At 43.2% G+C, this 16,605-nt stretch overlaps 1 protein-coding gene across 4 annotated transcripts in view; it reads right to left on the reverse strand.

The window, feature by feature from the left end:
• MB21D2 (Mab-21 domain containing 2) overlaps window positions 1-16,605 on the reverse strand; it is a 149,655-nt gene that overhangs the window by 88,823 nt on the left and 44,227 nt on the right. Inside the window, exon 2 of one of the 4 annotated variants that reach the window (XM_023728707.1) lies at window positions 5,637-5,851. The exons of 1 other annotated variant lie outside the window; for it this stretch is intronic. In XM_023728707.1, coding sequence (XP_023584475.1) covers window positions 5,637-5,739 — 103 coding nt within the window. In that variant the 5' untranslated portion in view covers window positions 5,740-5,851. Of the gene's footprint in view, window positions 1-821; window positions 1,496-5,636; window positions 8,028-16,605 lie in introns of those variants that run through there. 2 more of the 4 variants (XM_023728709.1, XM_023728710.1) reach the window with 2 other exon arrangements.

Consider the following 16,605-nt stretch of genomic DNA (forward strand, 5'->3'; position numbering starts at 1 on the left):
CACACCTGGTGAGATGGGGCGTACCCGGTGAGAAGGCATACCAGGTGAGACAGCACACACCTGGTGAGACAGCGCAAGCCCAGTGAGAAGGCACACCAGGTGAGACAGTGCACACCAGGTGAGATGGCGCACTCCAGGTGAGACAGTGCACACCAGGTGAGGTGGCACACGCCAAGTGATCGTGGGCAAATCACTGGATAACTCTAGGTCTCAGCTTCCCTTCCTGACTCAATTCAATGGCAACAGGTTTGGTTTTTGTTTTTTCATCATTTCCCACAACAACCCTCTGAGTGCATACTGTTAACTCCGATTTACAAAGCAGATTTCCCAAAGTCACAAACAAGAGGTGGAACAGGAAAGCAAACCCAGGTCTGCCTGATTTCAGGGTTCACATTCTTAACTCCAGGCATTCCCGGGTGGTGCAAATGGTTAACACACTTGGCTACTAACAGAATGGTCAGAGGTTTAAGTCTACTCAGAGGCGACTTGGAAGAAAGGCCTGGTGAGCTATTCCCAGAGAATTTAGCCATTGAAACAGCTAAAGAGCCAGTTCTACTCTGACACACGTGGGGTCGCCATGAGTCAGAATCTACTCAACAGCAACTGTTCTTTGTTTTTATTCTTAATCTCAACCCTATGCTACATTCAGATTATCCTCTCCCTGTCCCTTCTGGTTCTGACCACGAATGGTACTTATTTATTCATCTATGTAAATGTGTTCAAGTAGAAAAGGTTGGGACCACCAGAGGCCGCCTGTATCTAACTAGTACCCCAAGTGTTAAAGAAGAACGCTCAAAACGGGATGAAGGAGCTGTCCTCACCTCAGCAGCCCAGGAGCAGCGGTAGAAGAACGCATCGCCTTTCCACAGCCATCCACAAATTATATCTGGGATTTGTTCTGATCAGCTGTCTGAGAATGGAGAATCACACGGGGACCACTCACAGAGACTTATTTACAGTGATGGAGCCTGCCTTCACTGTCTCCCCACCACAACTATCATCCTAAAACGTGCAATGGCAAATCTCTGATGAAGATGTTTCCACAGATTAGGGCTGCAGGAGAGTGCAACATACAACAAGGTAAAATATAACCACACAAGGGCCAGGCTGTGCTCTGGGGTCCAAATGCTAAATGAGAAGAACAGGGCTTAGTAGCGTCACATGCAACCAAGAGTAAGTTCAAAATGTTTCAAGGATGTGCTGTGACTGTGGAGACAGTGTGACTAAGGCTACATGCAAAGACGTCGATTCCCTGGAAGGAGATGGGTCAGCTTCGTTCTGCGCTGCTCATGTCACACCTGAGAAGATTTAAGTTTAGTTTCACACAACTTGAGGACAACCAGGAAGTTCCGGGGACTATTTAGAGAAAAGAAGACATGGGGCCAAGAGCACCATCTTCAAAAACTGAAAGCTCCTCCTCCCCCTGCCCCAGAAAGGGGTAGCTTATTATTCCAATAGCCCTGTCTTAGACATCCAGTGCTGCTATAACAGAAATACCACAAGTGGATGGCTTTAACAAACAGAAATGTTACAGTCTAGAAGGCTAGAAGTCCAAATTCAAGGCGCCAACTCCAGGGGAAGGCTTTCTCTCTCTGTTGGCTCTGGGGAAAGGTCCTTGTCATCAATCTTCCTCTGGTCTAGGAGCTTCTCAGCGCAAGGACCCAGGGTCCAAAAGACGCACTCCACTCCTGGCACTTCTTGCTTGGTGGTAATGAGGTCCCAATCTCTCTGCTCTGCTCACTTCTCTCTCTTTATCTCTTGTAAGATAGAGGTGATGCAGGCCACACCCCAGGGAAACTCCCCTTACATGGGATCAGGGCTGTGACGTAAGCAGGGTGTTGCATCGCACCCTAATCCTCTTTAATATAACCTCATCTTGCCTCAATAACCACAGGCAGAGATTAGGATTTACAATACGTAGGAAAATCACATCAGATCACAAAATGCTGGACAACTACACAATACTAGGAATCATGGCCTAGCCAAGTTAACACACATTTTTGGGGCACATAATTCAATCCATAACAAACCCTAATGGTAGAACAATTGAAACTGCAGGTAAGTTGATTTGAACCTAATAAAAGGAAAAATTCCCTGAAAGCTTCAGCTGCTCAATACAGAATATCTACCTCCAGAGAAAATAACTCCCCCTGCTGGAGAAGTTGAAGCAGAGGCTAGACAATCACTTGGAAGAGAGGCTGAGGAGTTAAATCACCTAGACTCCATGATAAGAGGTCAATGTACCAACACCTGAACTTGGTAATGCTCTTTGTTTTAGAAACTCAGAGTTATTTTCCAAGTGGGAATTTTGATGGAGCACGAACATTAATGCTTGAACCTTAAGAAATGTTAAGAAAACTGGTTTAATGTTTTTTCTTCTTAATTCATTCAGGCACGTATTAAGCATTTACTGAGTACTTGATATGTGCCAAGAATTCTGCTAAGCCTTGAGGATGCGGGGATGAAGGAGACATGAGTCTTGCCCTCAAAGAGCTAACTGTCCACCAAGCATGTAAAGACATAATTTTACTGACACCCCTGTATTAGTGCTGGAGGCTGTGACAGAGGCATTTACACAGGAAACGTAAAGGAAAGGAATGTATAGGAAAGAATGGTTACCTGTGAGTTACTTGTGCACTAGATCTTAAATAAGTAGGCATTCTTGGTGAACAAGGTAGGGAAGTGCTTTCAAGAGATGACAAACCCTGTTCAAAGGTCTTACACTCAAATATGGGTGGATGTAGAGTATGAGGAGGCAGGGACAAGAAATGAAACTCAAGAGCTATGTAGAAGCAGCTGAGCTTGTGCACAAACTAGCCTAGAAGACCCCACACATGCTTAGCCAACCCCAGCTCCAATTTTTAACAGTCTTGTTCAGTTACTCCCCAGAGCACCATGTTATTTTCATTGTTTTCCATGTTTCCATTTTAGAGTGACTAGGGCACCATACTTCTCCTTCCGCATTGGTTATACCCACCTTGCAGTTTCAATGGGGATATCAAAACGAACATACTCAGTCATGAAACACTAGACAGAAGAGATTTCAGATGGTGTGCCCCTCTGCCAACACATTTTTAATCCATTCATTTTTCCTCACTGGCAGATGGAGAAGGGAGAGGCAAACATGAAGCTCACAGCTGCTTCCAACAGTGAAGGCACATGAGATATGTCAGTGTGTCACGCCTGACAGCTGCAAGCTTTCTTAAAACAGAATTATATAACCTCTTGCATCTAGAGCTTTCCACTCTTGCAGAGTGCTCTCATAATGGCACTGGGTTTTATTCTGGTAGCAGCCACGGGAGCTGAGCAGTGTTGACGACGGTGGAAGGAAGCCCAGAGGTTAGACCAAGTGCAAGCTAGAGGCTGACCCAAGATTCAAACCCAGCCTCCTGACCCTGGGAGGCTGTCACCCTTTGAATTCTTTTGCTTGTTTTTTTCTTTTTCTTCTTTTGCATTTGAAGCATGGTAACAAAGGCTTCTGGGATCATATACTGGGAAAACTGTTCCACAGGAGTAAACGGAAATTATTGCAATTACCAGGATGAAGATTCCATCAGAAAGGCCAAAAAAGCAGGTTCTGCTTTCCTTCATCTTCCCAGTAAGAGACAGTTCACTCCCATGATCCAAATAATCACGTGTCCACATTCTGAATTCCCAGGTCTTAGTGAAAAAGTGGGGTTGGGGGTAGAAATTGAAGTTATGGGATGCATGTGGCTGCAATGCAGCTCAGGGAACAGACCCGGTCCACCAGCCCCCTTGAGCTCCTCTCTCTGACCAGCTGTTGGTTCCCCTGTTTCGGTATGCGTGTGGTAACCAAAAGCCACCATTAAGAGGCAAGGCCATAGAAGGAGATAACAAGGACATACCAAAGATAATACTGAAATCGTTGATCAGAAACTCAGAAGAGAGCCATTCGTCTTTTGCCCTGTTGGGCTCCTCCCTGAATATTATTAAATTAAGCTAAGGGTTCACGTGTAGGGCTCAGAATTTCCCCCAAATGCTCAGGTTAAGAAAGCAACAGAAACTTTAAATTGGACTTCTAGCTTCTTCAACCATGAGCAAGTAAATTTCTGTTCTTTAAAGCCACCCACTTGTAGTATTTTTTGTTACAGCAGCACTAGGTAACTAAGACAGGGACCCAGCCCTTCCCCAGTCTCGGTCCACATAAAAGGTGGCAATTCACCTCCCATCATTCCAAGGGTAGTTACACTCACTAAACCAGTTGGCCTGATAATCTTTCTGATCACGGAGATTGACTGATTCACTGTGAGACATAGTGAGGCTGTGCCAGGAAGGCTGGAGGAGAGCTGGACTGCAAACAGAAGAGGCAGCTGGAGCAGGAGTGGAGGACCGCCCTGAACATGGAGTCATGCAGTGGAGACAGAGCCAGGAAAGGGGGAGAAGCAAGGACAGATGATATCACGTGATTCCTTTGACCAAGCCTGCCCTACCCCTGGATTTTGCAGTGACCCAAGTCAACACTTCATATTTTGCTTAAGCAAGTTGATGTTGCATTGTCTAGCACTTCACTGCTGTAGAAACGCCTAACTGCCAGTTAATGGGGGAGGGCTGTCACTGACCATTGATTTCTTCCATTCCTATTCAAATCAGTCATCCGTTTGCAAAGAAATCACCTCTATGGGGGAGGGAGGACTGGAAGATGCAGGCAAAATTTTTAAACACATAAGGGCTCCGTTTTCTGATCTGTAAAATGGAAGGACTGGACTGCACCATGTCCAAAGGAGAAAGGTTTCTAATATCTCTAAGATTCAGCAGAAGCCCTGGTGGCACAGTGCTCAAGCACTTGGCTGCTAACCAAAAGGTCAGTGGTTCGAACCCACCAGCAGCTCCACAGGAGAAAAGACCTGGCAATCTGCTTCCATAAAGATTACAGCTTAGAAACCCTAAAGAACAGTTCTACTCTGTCCTATAGGGTCACTATGAGTTGGAATCATTCTGACATAAGTCGAATACCTTATTTTTTTTTCAGTTTTCATTATTATTGCCTTTCATTATCAGTATCCTTATAAATTCAATCATTATTTGTCTTTAGGGGTTGACATGAGAATGATACATCAGCAAATTATGCACGGCAACACTGTATGTAGCATATATTACTAAGCATAAGATGTAACAAAAAACAAAACAAAACACTGAAGGTCGTAAGTGCGGTTCATCCTAACTCAAATACGTCATAAGTTGGGGACTACCTGTACATACGTACAACAGCCTTCATACTCTTTACTCATTATTAGGCTGTCTAAAAGAACTATTTAACAAATAAGAAATATTCAGTTTAGTATTATTTACAAAGAACTATAGCTTATAGCAGATATTCTAACACTGGAAAACGCCAGTGAACATCATGGAGTAGTGGTTGAATAACAATATAAGGAGCTTGTAGCAAGGTTATCAGCGCTACACGAATCCCATGTTGAGACTGCCAATTCACGGGCTTATTTTGCTTCCAAAACTTGACCCACAGAATGCACTGTTTATAGGGTTACTATAAAGTATACTATACATATAAAAGTATTCATATTTACTTCGTTTGGGCCAAGGGCTCACTTTTAGCAGAAAAGACCAGAACGCACGCTCACAACACAGCAACGCCTTCAGCTACAAGCAAGACTGACCAGAGAGACTGGCCTCTTCTCTCCTCTGTGCTCCTGTCCCAGTTCCCGGGAATAGTGATCTTCGCCTTCTTTCACTCCACTGGTCCCTGCTCCTGTTTTCCATTTGTCATCACTGGATGCCTTCCAACCAGTAATGTCTGTATGTTGATTGTCAAGCTTTAATTCTCGCAGGATGATTATTTTTCTTAGTTTCCCAATTCCTTGACTGATTTTTCCTAGAAATCAGAAAAACAAATTTCCCAAGAAATGCCAAAAAAGAATCCCCATGGAAACACCAGCAATGAAAAACAATGAAGTACTGATACATGCAAACCACACAAAGAAAAGAATCTTATAGACATAACAAGGAGGGAAAGGAGCCGGCCACAGAAGGATGGAAACGATACGGTTCTATTAATATGAAGATTGAAACCTGTTGCCATCGAGTCGATTCCGACCCCTAGCGACCCTACAGGACAGAGTAGGGCTGCCTCAGAGGGTTTCTAAGAAGCAGTTGGTAGATTCGAATTGCTGACCTTTTGGTTAGCAGCCGAGCTAACCAGACTAACTGAAGCTCATAAACATCCTCACAGTGCTGAATGTGGGGGGTAAAGATGCAGTGAATGGGAAGGGGCACAAGAGAGCATCCTGGAGTGCTAGAAACTTCTATACCTAAATCTGGGTAGTGGTTACGTAGGTGTCTACATATGTAAAATTTCATCAAGCTCTACACAAAGATCTTTGTCCTTTATCACACATAAGTTAAATCTCAATAAAAAGGTGGGGAAATGTTTGTTGAATGAATGAATGAACGGCCAGAGCTCGAATCAAGGTCCACTATGTCTGTGATACATTATAAACCTTAAGCAAATACAGAAATAAAATCTCACATTTGCTTATGCTTAAAGATAAGCAAAACACATCCACAAGCAGCAAATTTTACCCAATTATCCTACTATGTCCCAGTTTCCTAGTTCCAGCCCTCTATCCCCACCCCTTACTTCATTATACTGTATTGCACAGTTGTATATCCAGTGCTTTCTGACAAATAATTTACACAGCACTGTCTGTGCTGGATATCCTATTTGCCCCTCCAGATCTACTTGCCCGCTACTCTTTGCCCTGGGGAGCTGACCTCTGTGGACTGCACCCACAGACTCTCTTGCCCACTAGCTTCTATCGAGTCCAAATAGCAGGGAGCCCAACAGAAAATCAAAGGAACATCAGAGGAAGAGAGGAGAGGAAGCTCGGGGTACTGACTCTCCTAACTCCCTCTCTGCAAGGTCGCCTTGGGTTGATTGTTTCCTTCAACTCATCAGTGTTTCTCTCAAGATGTCCTCTCTACCCAGTTCTCCCTTCCAGGTTCCAGAGACCTCTCCCTCTCCTGGCTTCTGTATGCTTAGAGGTGCTTTACAGTACACTGTTGCTGTGAGCCCTTGAGTCAATTTTGACTCATAGTGATCCTATAAGACAGAGTAGAATTGCCACCATAGGGTTTTCTAGGCTGTAATCTGTACAGGAGCAGATTGCCAGGTCTTTTCTCCCGCGGAGCAGCTGGTGGGTTCAAACCGCTGACCTTTTGGTTAGCAGCCTGTGAGCTTAACCATTGTACCCTGGTACTGGGGAAGTGCACCACCGTGAGGATTTCCATACACCCTAACCACACCTTTGTAAACTATCCTGTGCGAAACACTTCTATTTCTCTTCATTTGGCTATGCCACGTTTCCTACTGAGGGCCCAAAGGATTCCATGTCTAACAGGAAGAAAGCAGTTAAGTCAGTTATGTTATACTTATAACACGAAAAGAATATCCTGGGCCATATTTATTATCCCAATAGCATTTGTTTTTCTACTTGCCTTTACTGGTTATCTGTTTTACATGTGACCCACCCAAACTCTCCCTGACCCTCCCTATGTCACCTTTATGAGGACTGTCACTACTATACCCCCAACACCCTGCAGAGAGTCTAGCATCCAGAAAATGGTCAATTGTTTGCTGAATGGATGAAGGAATAAACGAACACACGAAGGAACAAACAAACATGGTAAAATATTTAATGAGTGAAAAAAAGGTTAGCAAAGTAAATGTAAGTAAGGATTACCATATGTTTGCATAAAGAAAGCGACTCCAAGAACATAAAGCTTGATTAGTTTCTGTTGTTATTATGGAAAGATTGTGGGTGGGTTTTTAAATTTTCATTAAAGTTACTATATTTACACAGCAATAATACTTTAAAAAGAAAATATTTTGGTGTCACTGAAATCTGCAATGAAAATTGAGAAGAAACAAATATGCATTTCTATATTTTATGGATTGGAAACCCTGGTGGCATAGTGGTTGAAAGCTATGGCTGCTAACCAAAAGGTCAGCAGTTCGAATCCACCAGGCACTCCTTGGAAACCCTATGGGGAAGTTCTTCTCTGTCCTATAGGGTCACTAAGAGTTGGAATTGACTCGATGGCAACGGGTTTGGGTTTTTTTTTTTTGTTTGTTTTTATGGATACACAAATAGAATACTAAAACAAACCTTTTCAACAGGCAACTAAATGATTAAACATTAAAGTTGCCTTCCCCGCTGTACACAGCTATTAAGGAGTAATTAAGGCTTTCCACGGTGGTAAGCAACCACTTGCCTAACGAAGTTGCCATAATCATGGTAAGACAGGGCAGATGGAACCAAATGAGATGTAAATGGGGCATAGCCCCCACGTGGATTTATGGCCCACATTTTTACTTTTAGCAGTTCTTCCAAAACAAAGGACAACATGGCCATGCAAATTTATTTCTACATGTTTTCTAGCGGCTGTTAAACTAACAGCAGGAGTGGAAACACTCCTGGATTGAGGTGCCAGAGGCTTTCGTTCTAGTAGCAGATCAGCCACTAAAGTAGTTGTGTGACCCTACGCAAGTTGTTCCACCTCTCTGGATTCCACTTTCCTCATGCATCAAATTAGAGGTGCTTGCCAAATCCTCAAGTCCCTCCAGCCCTGACAGGCTACAGCTCACTACCTCTAGTGTTATGACACCTGAAAGCAAAGGTGGAATGCCAGTATTATTTTCTTGGATGGCCTCCAGGCACTGCCAACTCAACAGGACCAATGCCAAACTCTCCCCCTGAAACCTGCTCCCCTTTGCTCTGTCCTCCTTCCCTGTCAATGGTTGCACAGTTCATTTGGGTAACCAGGACAGAAATCTGACCATCATCTTGGATTTCTGCCTGTCTTTTACCACCCACATCAAAACACCAGCTCTAATCAGTTTCAGCTTCTAATTATCTCTTGAATCTGTCCCATTTTCTGTATCACTGCTGCTCCTACTCCAGTTTAGGCTCTCATTATCTCTCTCCTGGACTACTGCAGGAATCCCTGGGTGGTGCAAATAGTTAACGTGCTCAGCTGCTAATAGAAAGGTTGGAGGTTTGAGTCTACCCAGAGGTGCCTCGAAAGAAAGGCTGACCATCTACTTCTGAAAAACTGGCCATTGAAAACCCTATGGAGCACAGTTCTACTCTGACACACATGGGGTCACCATGAGACAGAGTTGACTAGATGGCAACTGGTTTTGGACCACTGCAACACACTCCTAACTGGTCACCCTTCATTCAATCTATTCAGTCCCTTCTCAACACTCCAGCCATAGTGGTGCATGTACTCTCCTGCTTAAAGCTCTTCAGTGATAGCTATCGGCCTTAGGATAATGCCATAGATAGTGAGGTTGGCACATGAAGCTCTTCATTATCTAGCCCATTTATGCTCTCAGCCTTACTTCTTACCACTCCCCTCATTCTCTCCACTGTTTGCTCACACTAAGCTACCTGTGGTTCTGCCAGGGACCAGGTTCTCTTTCTTTTGGCTCATGGCTTTGAACATAATATGTTCTCTGAACATCTCTGTTTCTCCTTTCTCTCCCCTTCTTAGTCTGGCTAGTTCCTACTACTGGTCCTTCAGGCTCCAGCTTTCTCCAAAACCTTCTTTACGTAGGGCTCCAAAACTGGTTTAGGTGCTCTTCCTATGTGCTCCCATGACCCCTGATACTTATTACTCAGCATTGTAATAGTCTGTTTTCTGAGTGCAACTGGAGGGCACAGGCTTGGTCATCATTTATTTCCAGGACCTAGACAGTGTCTGCCCACAATGACTACTTAATATATGTTTATGGATGAAGGCATGAAAGGGAAGGTGGAAGAGACAAAGGGAGGGAGGGAGGAAAAGCAACCATTTTTCCAGCAGGCCCAAGCCCCTATACTACAACAGGACTCGTGTTAGCTAGGACCCCAAGGAGTCCACAAGGCCCTTGCTGCACATTTCAATTTTCTTAGTTTTATAACTTAGGAGATAGAATGAATTCCCAGAGATCACCATAACTATTATTCTGTATTCAAGCAATATTACCCCAAATCATTCCAGATGTTTCCAAGCTCACCAAGGAAAAACCATAATTATCTACATCATAATTAAAAAAAAAAAAATCTGAAGTTAAACTTGCAAAGTAATGATATCTGACAATCACTCTCCGTGTTTGGAACCATTTTAAACTAGTCACCCTTCACCAAACAGGCCATGCATGGACTTTGTACTTTCACAATGTCTGAAACTACGTTCATGCCATTCCCACTTCTCTTCTGTGAGTTCTGCCCATCTCAATGCTAACTTAGTTGACCCATGTCAACCACATTAAAGGTAGACTTCAATCACTGTCTTGCTGTACTCCCATGGTGCTTCATGGAAAGAACTTCCTATCATGTACATCATTAATCTGTAGTTACTCAAGTATCACTATTTGTAGTTACATATTGAACATATATATATAGAATAATGCTTATCTAGAGTTATGCCAAAGTTTGCTCAAGGAATCTAGGTGAAACTCTATCCAATAAATCTTCGTTAAGAAGAATAACAGCTGAGTGACACCAAGCTACTCAGATTGGGGGCTGACGGTTTAGTAAATTCCCATGCGAGTATTCCATATCGAGGCATTTGTGTTGCGCGTCTTTCTCTCTAGAAATTACCATTTCTAAATTCTGATGGGTATCTTTGTTGTCTGAACATGGAACGGCCAAAGACACCAGCTGTTGGGAATTAGGAGTTCCCAAATAAATCCTGACCTCTTTTGCAGGAGCCTATTGTGGAAAAAGAACAAAACACTGAGAGGCGGCATGATGGGGGGAGACCTCAAGGACGAGGTAGAGACTGCCCCTCCCCAGCGTGTGTCTTCAAGCAGTCCCTTACGCTCTTCCCACCTCCCAACCTTCCAAATAACGAGAGTGAGCTATATGACTTTAAGAAATGTTTTGACTCTGTGGCATAGTATCTACTTCTGAGTTCTCTTGCCCCAGGCAAATCCAGTGGCAGGACTGTTATTAAGAAGATGGACACAGATGAGTGCCTTTATAGACCATTCTCCCCCTACAGAGAAAACCGAACAAGAAATAAAAAGCTCAACAACTTCTTTGGGATCAGATCTTTGCCTGTTACTGTCTACAGATGAAAGACTTTATTCAGCCACATCTTCTGTCTACTTTGCCCTTTAATTATAAAACAAAACAAACAAACAAACAAAAACTTTCTTATAGCTTTAAAAGCATCCATTAAGCAAAGGTGGCTTTCGAATACCTGCAGAGCTTCCTCTGAAAATCCCAAGTCCACTCTTTGGTCCCAGCTAACCTGCAGTCACGTGGCAGACACTGTAAGCTGAAGAGCAAGATCACTGTGTCAGCATAATCCCAAAGGAGGGGAGCCCCAAAAAAAGAAGAGAGAGAAGGAGGCGCTGAACAAGACATGGCCAAATGCTTCGTGCAGGCCTTCTTTATCTCCCTAAAATTCATGCAGACTCTAAAAACCTCATAGCAGTTGCTGGTTTAGGCTGAAGGTGAAAGCATGAAAATAAGCTGAGGATTCAAGCAACAAAATAAACTGAGCCATTGGGGGTGAGCAGGGAAGATCAAGAATGGCTCTGCCCTCTGATGGTACTTGATGAACAGAGGAGCGTTTTGAAAGGACCTGAATGATGCCACCAGCACAAGAGCTGCAGCACAAAGAGCCCTGAAGTGAAGATCTCTAAAGGGACCTGAAGAATAAGCCAGGGCCCACTGATGTCCCCAGTATTAGCAGAGATGACAAAGCACTTGAGCAAATGCAGGACTGGCACGAACCCCCCGTTAGGCTTTTCCAAAAGGCATTCACTGCATCCTTCAAACTCCCATCTCCATACTCCTTTCTTGCAATCCATTTCTTCTGGAAATTAAGAGTGATTGGAGAGGCTGTGCAAATAGGGAACCCAGGGAGGAAACCATTCACCAAGAGGTTGGAAATAGGGAAGAGCAGAGACAGAGGTATCCATTGGAGGTGAACAATCCCTTCTTAACCAACTCTTAGGTGGACAGGAGAGACATTGTTGTAGAGACATTCTCCCAAGGCAGATAAATCTTTAATTGATTAATGTCATTAACAATTAAAATGGGTCTTTATTGCAGAATATACTCATAGCAAGAAAGCCTTTTAAGCGGCTGCTTAAAACCACAAAGCAGTCAGCTTCAGCACCTTGCCCAAGACCAAATTCTTCAAGTGCCAGACTTCTGACAAGGGCCAGAGGAGGAGAGGAAGAACATGCTCTGAGAAGGCAGCTGGATTCCACCAGCACCTGGACTGGACCAGAGGGTGGGGCTGCAGTAGAAGTTGCTGCTGCAAATCTCTACTGATGCACTTTACAAGCAAGCAAACAACAAAATCCACTGTTGCAGGTAGAGTTCTCCTCAAGCAGATGCAGAGACAGAGTCTGGGGTTCCAGATGTTTCTTAGGGATCAACATTTGCAAAGGGAGGGGAGGAAGCAGGATCGGACAGAAGAAGAGGCGGAAACTACAAAACGGGGTGTTCTGATGTCCAGTGAGCCTTTATACCCTCAACCTCACCCAGTCACCAGATCTGGCTGTCCTAGGCAGGGCTCTTGTCCATAGACTGCACTCTCCAAATGGTCAGCAAGTCCTCTCTTGCAGGAAATCTGGGTGGTGCCTCTCTGTGGCTATCACATCCACCTTTTCCAAACACGTAACTTCCTCAAAGTAGAGTTGACCTTAACAACACGGATGGAAAAAAGCTTTCCGGACCTTCATTTGTTGATGTAGCACAACTCAAAGAAGAAACAGCTGCAAACATCCATTAATAATCAGAATGTGGAATGTACCATATCCTAGGAATTAGTGAGCTGATATGGACTGGTATTGGCCAATTTGAATCAGACAATCATATGGTCTACCACACTGGGAATGACAAATTGAAGAGGAACAGCGTCGCACTGATTCTCAGTTGGACATTTCAAGATCTATCCTGAAGTACATAACATCTTCAGTGATAGGATGATATCCATATGCCTACAAGGAAGACCAGTTAATACAACTATTATTCAAATTTATGCACCAACCACTAATAGCAAAGATGAAGAAATTGAAGATTTTTACCAACTTTGGCAGTCTGAAATTGATCAAACATGCAATCAAGATGCTTCGATAATTAGTGGTGATTGGAATCCAAAAGTTGGAAACAAAGAAGTAGGATTAGTAGTTGAAAATATGGCCTTGGTGATAGAAATGACACCAAAAGTAGAATGACAAGTTTTGCAAGACGAACAACATATTCATTGGAAATACCTTTTTCCAACAACATAAATGACAACTATACATATACATCTTGCCAGATAGAATACACAGCAATCAAATGGACTACATCTGTGGAAAGAGACACTGGAGACGCTCAGTATCTTCGGTCGGAACATGGCCAGGGGCCAACTGTGGAACAGACCAACAATTTCTCATATACAAGTTAAGTTGAAGCTGAAGGAAATTAAAATAAGACCACAAGAACCAAAGACAACCTTGAATATAAACCACCTGAATTTGGAGACCATCTCAAGAATAGATTTGACACATTGAACACTAATGACCAAAGATCAGAGAAGTTGTGGGATGACATCAAAAACATCATACACGAAGAAAGCAAAAGGTCATTAAAAAGAAAGAAGAGACAAAAACAGATGTCAGCAGAGACTCTGAAACTTGCTCTTGAATGCAGAGTAGCCAAAGCGAATGGAAGAAATGACGAAGTAGAAGAGCTGAACAGAAGATTTCAAAAGGGTGGTTAGAGGAGACAAAATAAAGTATTGAAATGTGCAAAGATCTGGAGTTAGAAAACCAAAAGGGAAGAATATGTCCGGCATTTCTCAAGCTAAAAGAACTGAAGAAAAAAATTCAAGGCTTGAGTTGCACTACTGAAGGATTCTATGGGCAAAATATTAAATGATGCAAGAAGCATCAAAAGAAGATGGAAGGAATACATACAGTCACTGTACCAAAAAGAATCAGTCTGCGTTCAAACAATTCTGGAGGTAGCATATGATCAAGAACTGATGGTATCAAAGGAAGAAGTCCAAGCTGCGCTGAAGATAATGGCAGAATACCAACTGAGATGTTTCAGGGAATGGATGCAACACTGGAAGCGCTCATTCATCTACGCCAAGAAATTGGGAAGACAGCTACCTGGCCAACCGACTAAAAGAGATCCATATTTGTGCCCATTCCAAGGAAAGGGGATCCAACAGAATGTCGAAATTGGCAAAGAATATCATTAATATCACATGCAAGTAAAATTTTGCTGAAGATAATTCAAAAGCGGTTGCAGCAGTACATTGACAGAGAACTGCCAGAAATTCAAGCCAGATTCAGACAAGGACGTGGAAACAGGAATATTATTGCTGATATCAGATGGATCCTGGCTGAAAGTAGAGAATACCAGAAAGATGTTTACCTGTGTTTTATTGACTATGCAAAGGTATTCGACTGTGTGGGTCATAACAAATGATGGATAATATTGTGAAGAATGGGAATTCCAGAACACTTAATTGTGTGCATGTAGAACCTGTACATAGACCAAGAGTCAGTCCTTCTAATAGAACAAGGGGAACTGCGTGGTTTAAAGTCAGGAAAGGTGTGTGCCAGGGTTGTATCCTTTTACCATACTTATTAAATGTGTGCATTGAGCAAATAATCCGAGAAGCTGTACTATATGAAGAAAACAGCATCAGGATTGGAGGAAGACTCATTATCAACCTGCGATATGCAGATGATACAACCTTGCGTTCTAAAAGCAAAGAGGGCTTGAAGCACTTACTGATGAAGATCAAAAACCACAGCTTTCAGTATGGATTACACCTTAACATAAAGAAAACAAAAATCCTCACAACCAGACCAATAAGCAACATCCTGATAAACAGACAAAAGGCTGAAGCTGTCAATGATTTCAATTTACTTAGATCTACAATCAGTGCCCATGCAAGCAGCAGGCAAGAAATCAAATGACATATGGCACTGGGCAAATCTGCTGCAAAAGACCACTATAAAGGGCTAAAAAGCAAAGATATCACCTTGAGACTAAAGTGCACCTGACCCAAGCCATTGTATTTTCTATTGTCTCATATACATGTGAAAGCTGGACAATGAATAAAGAAGACCGAAGAAGAATTGATGCATTTGAATTATGGTGTTGGAGAAGAATATTGAATATACCATAGACTGCCAGAAGAATGAACGAATCGGTCTTGGAAGTACAGCCAGAATGCTCCTTAGAAGTGATGATGGTGAGACTTCATCTCAATTACTTTGCACTTGTCATCAGGAGGGACCAGTCCTGGAGAAGGACATCATCCTTGGCAGAGGATCAGTGAAAAAGAGGAAGATTCTCAACGATATGGGCTGACATAGTAGCTGCAATAATGAGCTCAAACATAGCAACAATTTTGATGGTGGCACAGGACCCGACAGTGTTTCGTTCTGTTGTACACAGAGGGTGGCTCTGAGTTGGAACTGACTTGAAGTTACCTAACAATAACAACTTATCTACCTACCTATATGTTGTTGGTGTTCGTTGCCATGGAGTTGATTCCAACTCATGGTGACCCCATGTGTGCAGAGCAGAATTGCTCCATAGGGTTTTCAAGGTTGTGATGTTTTGGAAGCAGATCACCATGTTTGTCTTCCAGGTGCCTCTGGATGGCCTTGCGTTGCACCACCCAGGGACCCTTTACCCATATGCATACAGATGTATTTATCTCTGTAGAAGACTGTCTGGAAGGATGTTCCCCAAAATGTTCAGTGTTATTATCACTGGGTGTTGTGATTTCAGAGAATTTTTGCTTTCTTAATATCTTTAGTGTTAGCTAAATTTTCTGTTAACAAGCATCTACCTTTATAAACAGAAACAGAGACGTAAACTCAAAATAAAAGAATCTCTTGTCCTCTCTGGATGACTTGAGAACTACCTATAGAGGAAGGAACTCAAGACTAAGCTCAAGTTGTGGATTCAGCAGTGACTCTTCATGAGAACACTATAATCTCGGCTGCTCTGTACCTCAGTTTTCCTATACGTACATTGGGGGAGGGGAAAGCTAGAAGATCCTTATGGGTCGTTCCAACTTGATGTTTTGTTCTAAGAGAAATGTCAATCGCCACGCTCCTCCCCCGATATTATTTTTCGAATGAGAAATTACATTTAACCAACAAGCATACAAAATGCCCTAAATAAGTATACAGACTTGCTCTAAGGAAACTGTACTGACAGTCGTGAAATTGGAAGTGTCTGCAGTTACCACAGCCCTGCTGGGGAAGAGCAGCCTCTCTGCCAGGTCCCTGCTACAGAAGCTACGGAAGCTTATGTCACAAACTGGTCAAACCAGGAGTAAGTAAGCACATCTGTGCCAGGGGAGGCAAACAGAGGGAGGCCTCTGGGGAAAACTGGTAGGACTGGCCAATAGGGGCCCCTCATGTCAGATGGGCAAAAACTAGACCCTGTGATATTTCATCATCATTGTTGTTGTTAGGTGCCATCGAGGTGGTTCCGACTCACAGCGACCCTACATACAACAGAACAAAACACTGCCTGGTCTGGTGCCATCCTCACAATCATTGCTATGCTTGAGCCCATTGTTGCAGCCACTCTGTCA

Source organism: Trichechus manatus, unplaced genomic scaffold (genome assembly GCF_000243295.1).
Source record: "Trichechus manatus latirostris isolate Lorelei unplaced genomic scaffold, TriManLat1.0 scaffold00026, whole genome shotgun sequence".
Lineage (NCBI taxonomy): Eukaryota > Metazoa > Chordata > Mammalia > Sirenia > Trichechidae > Trichechus > Trichechus manatus.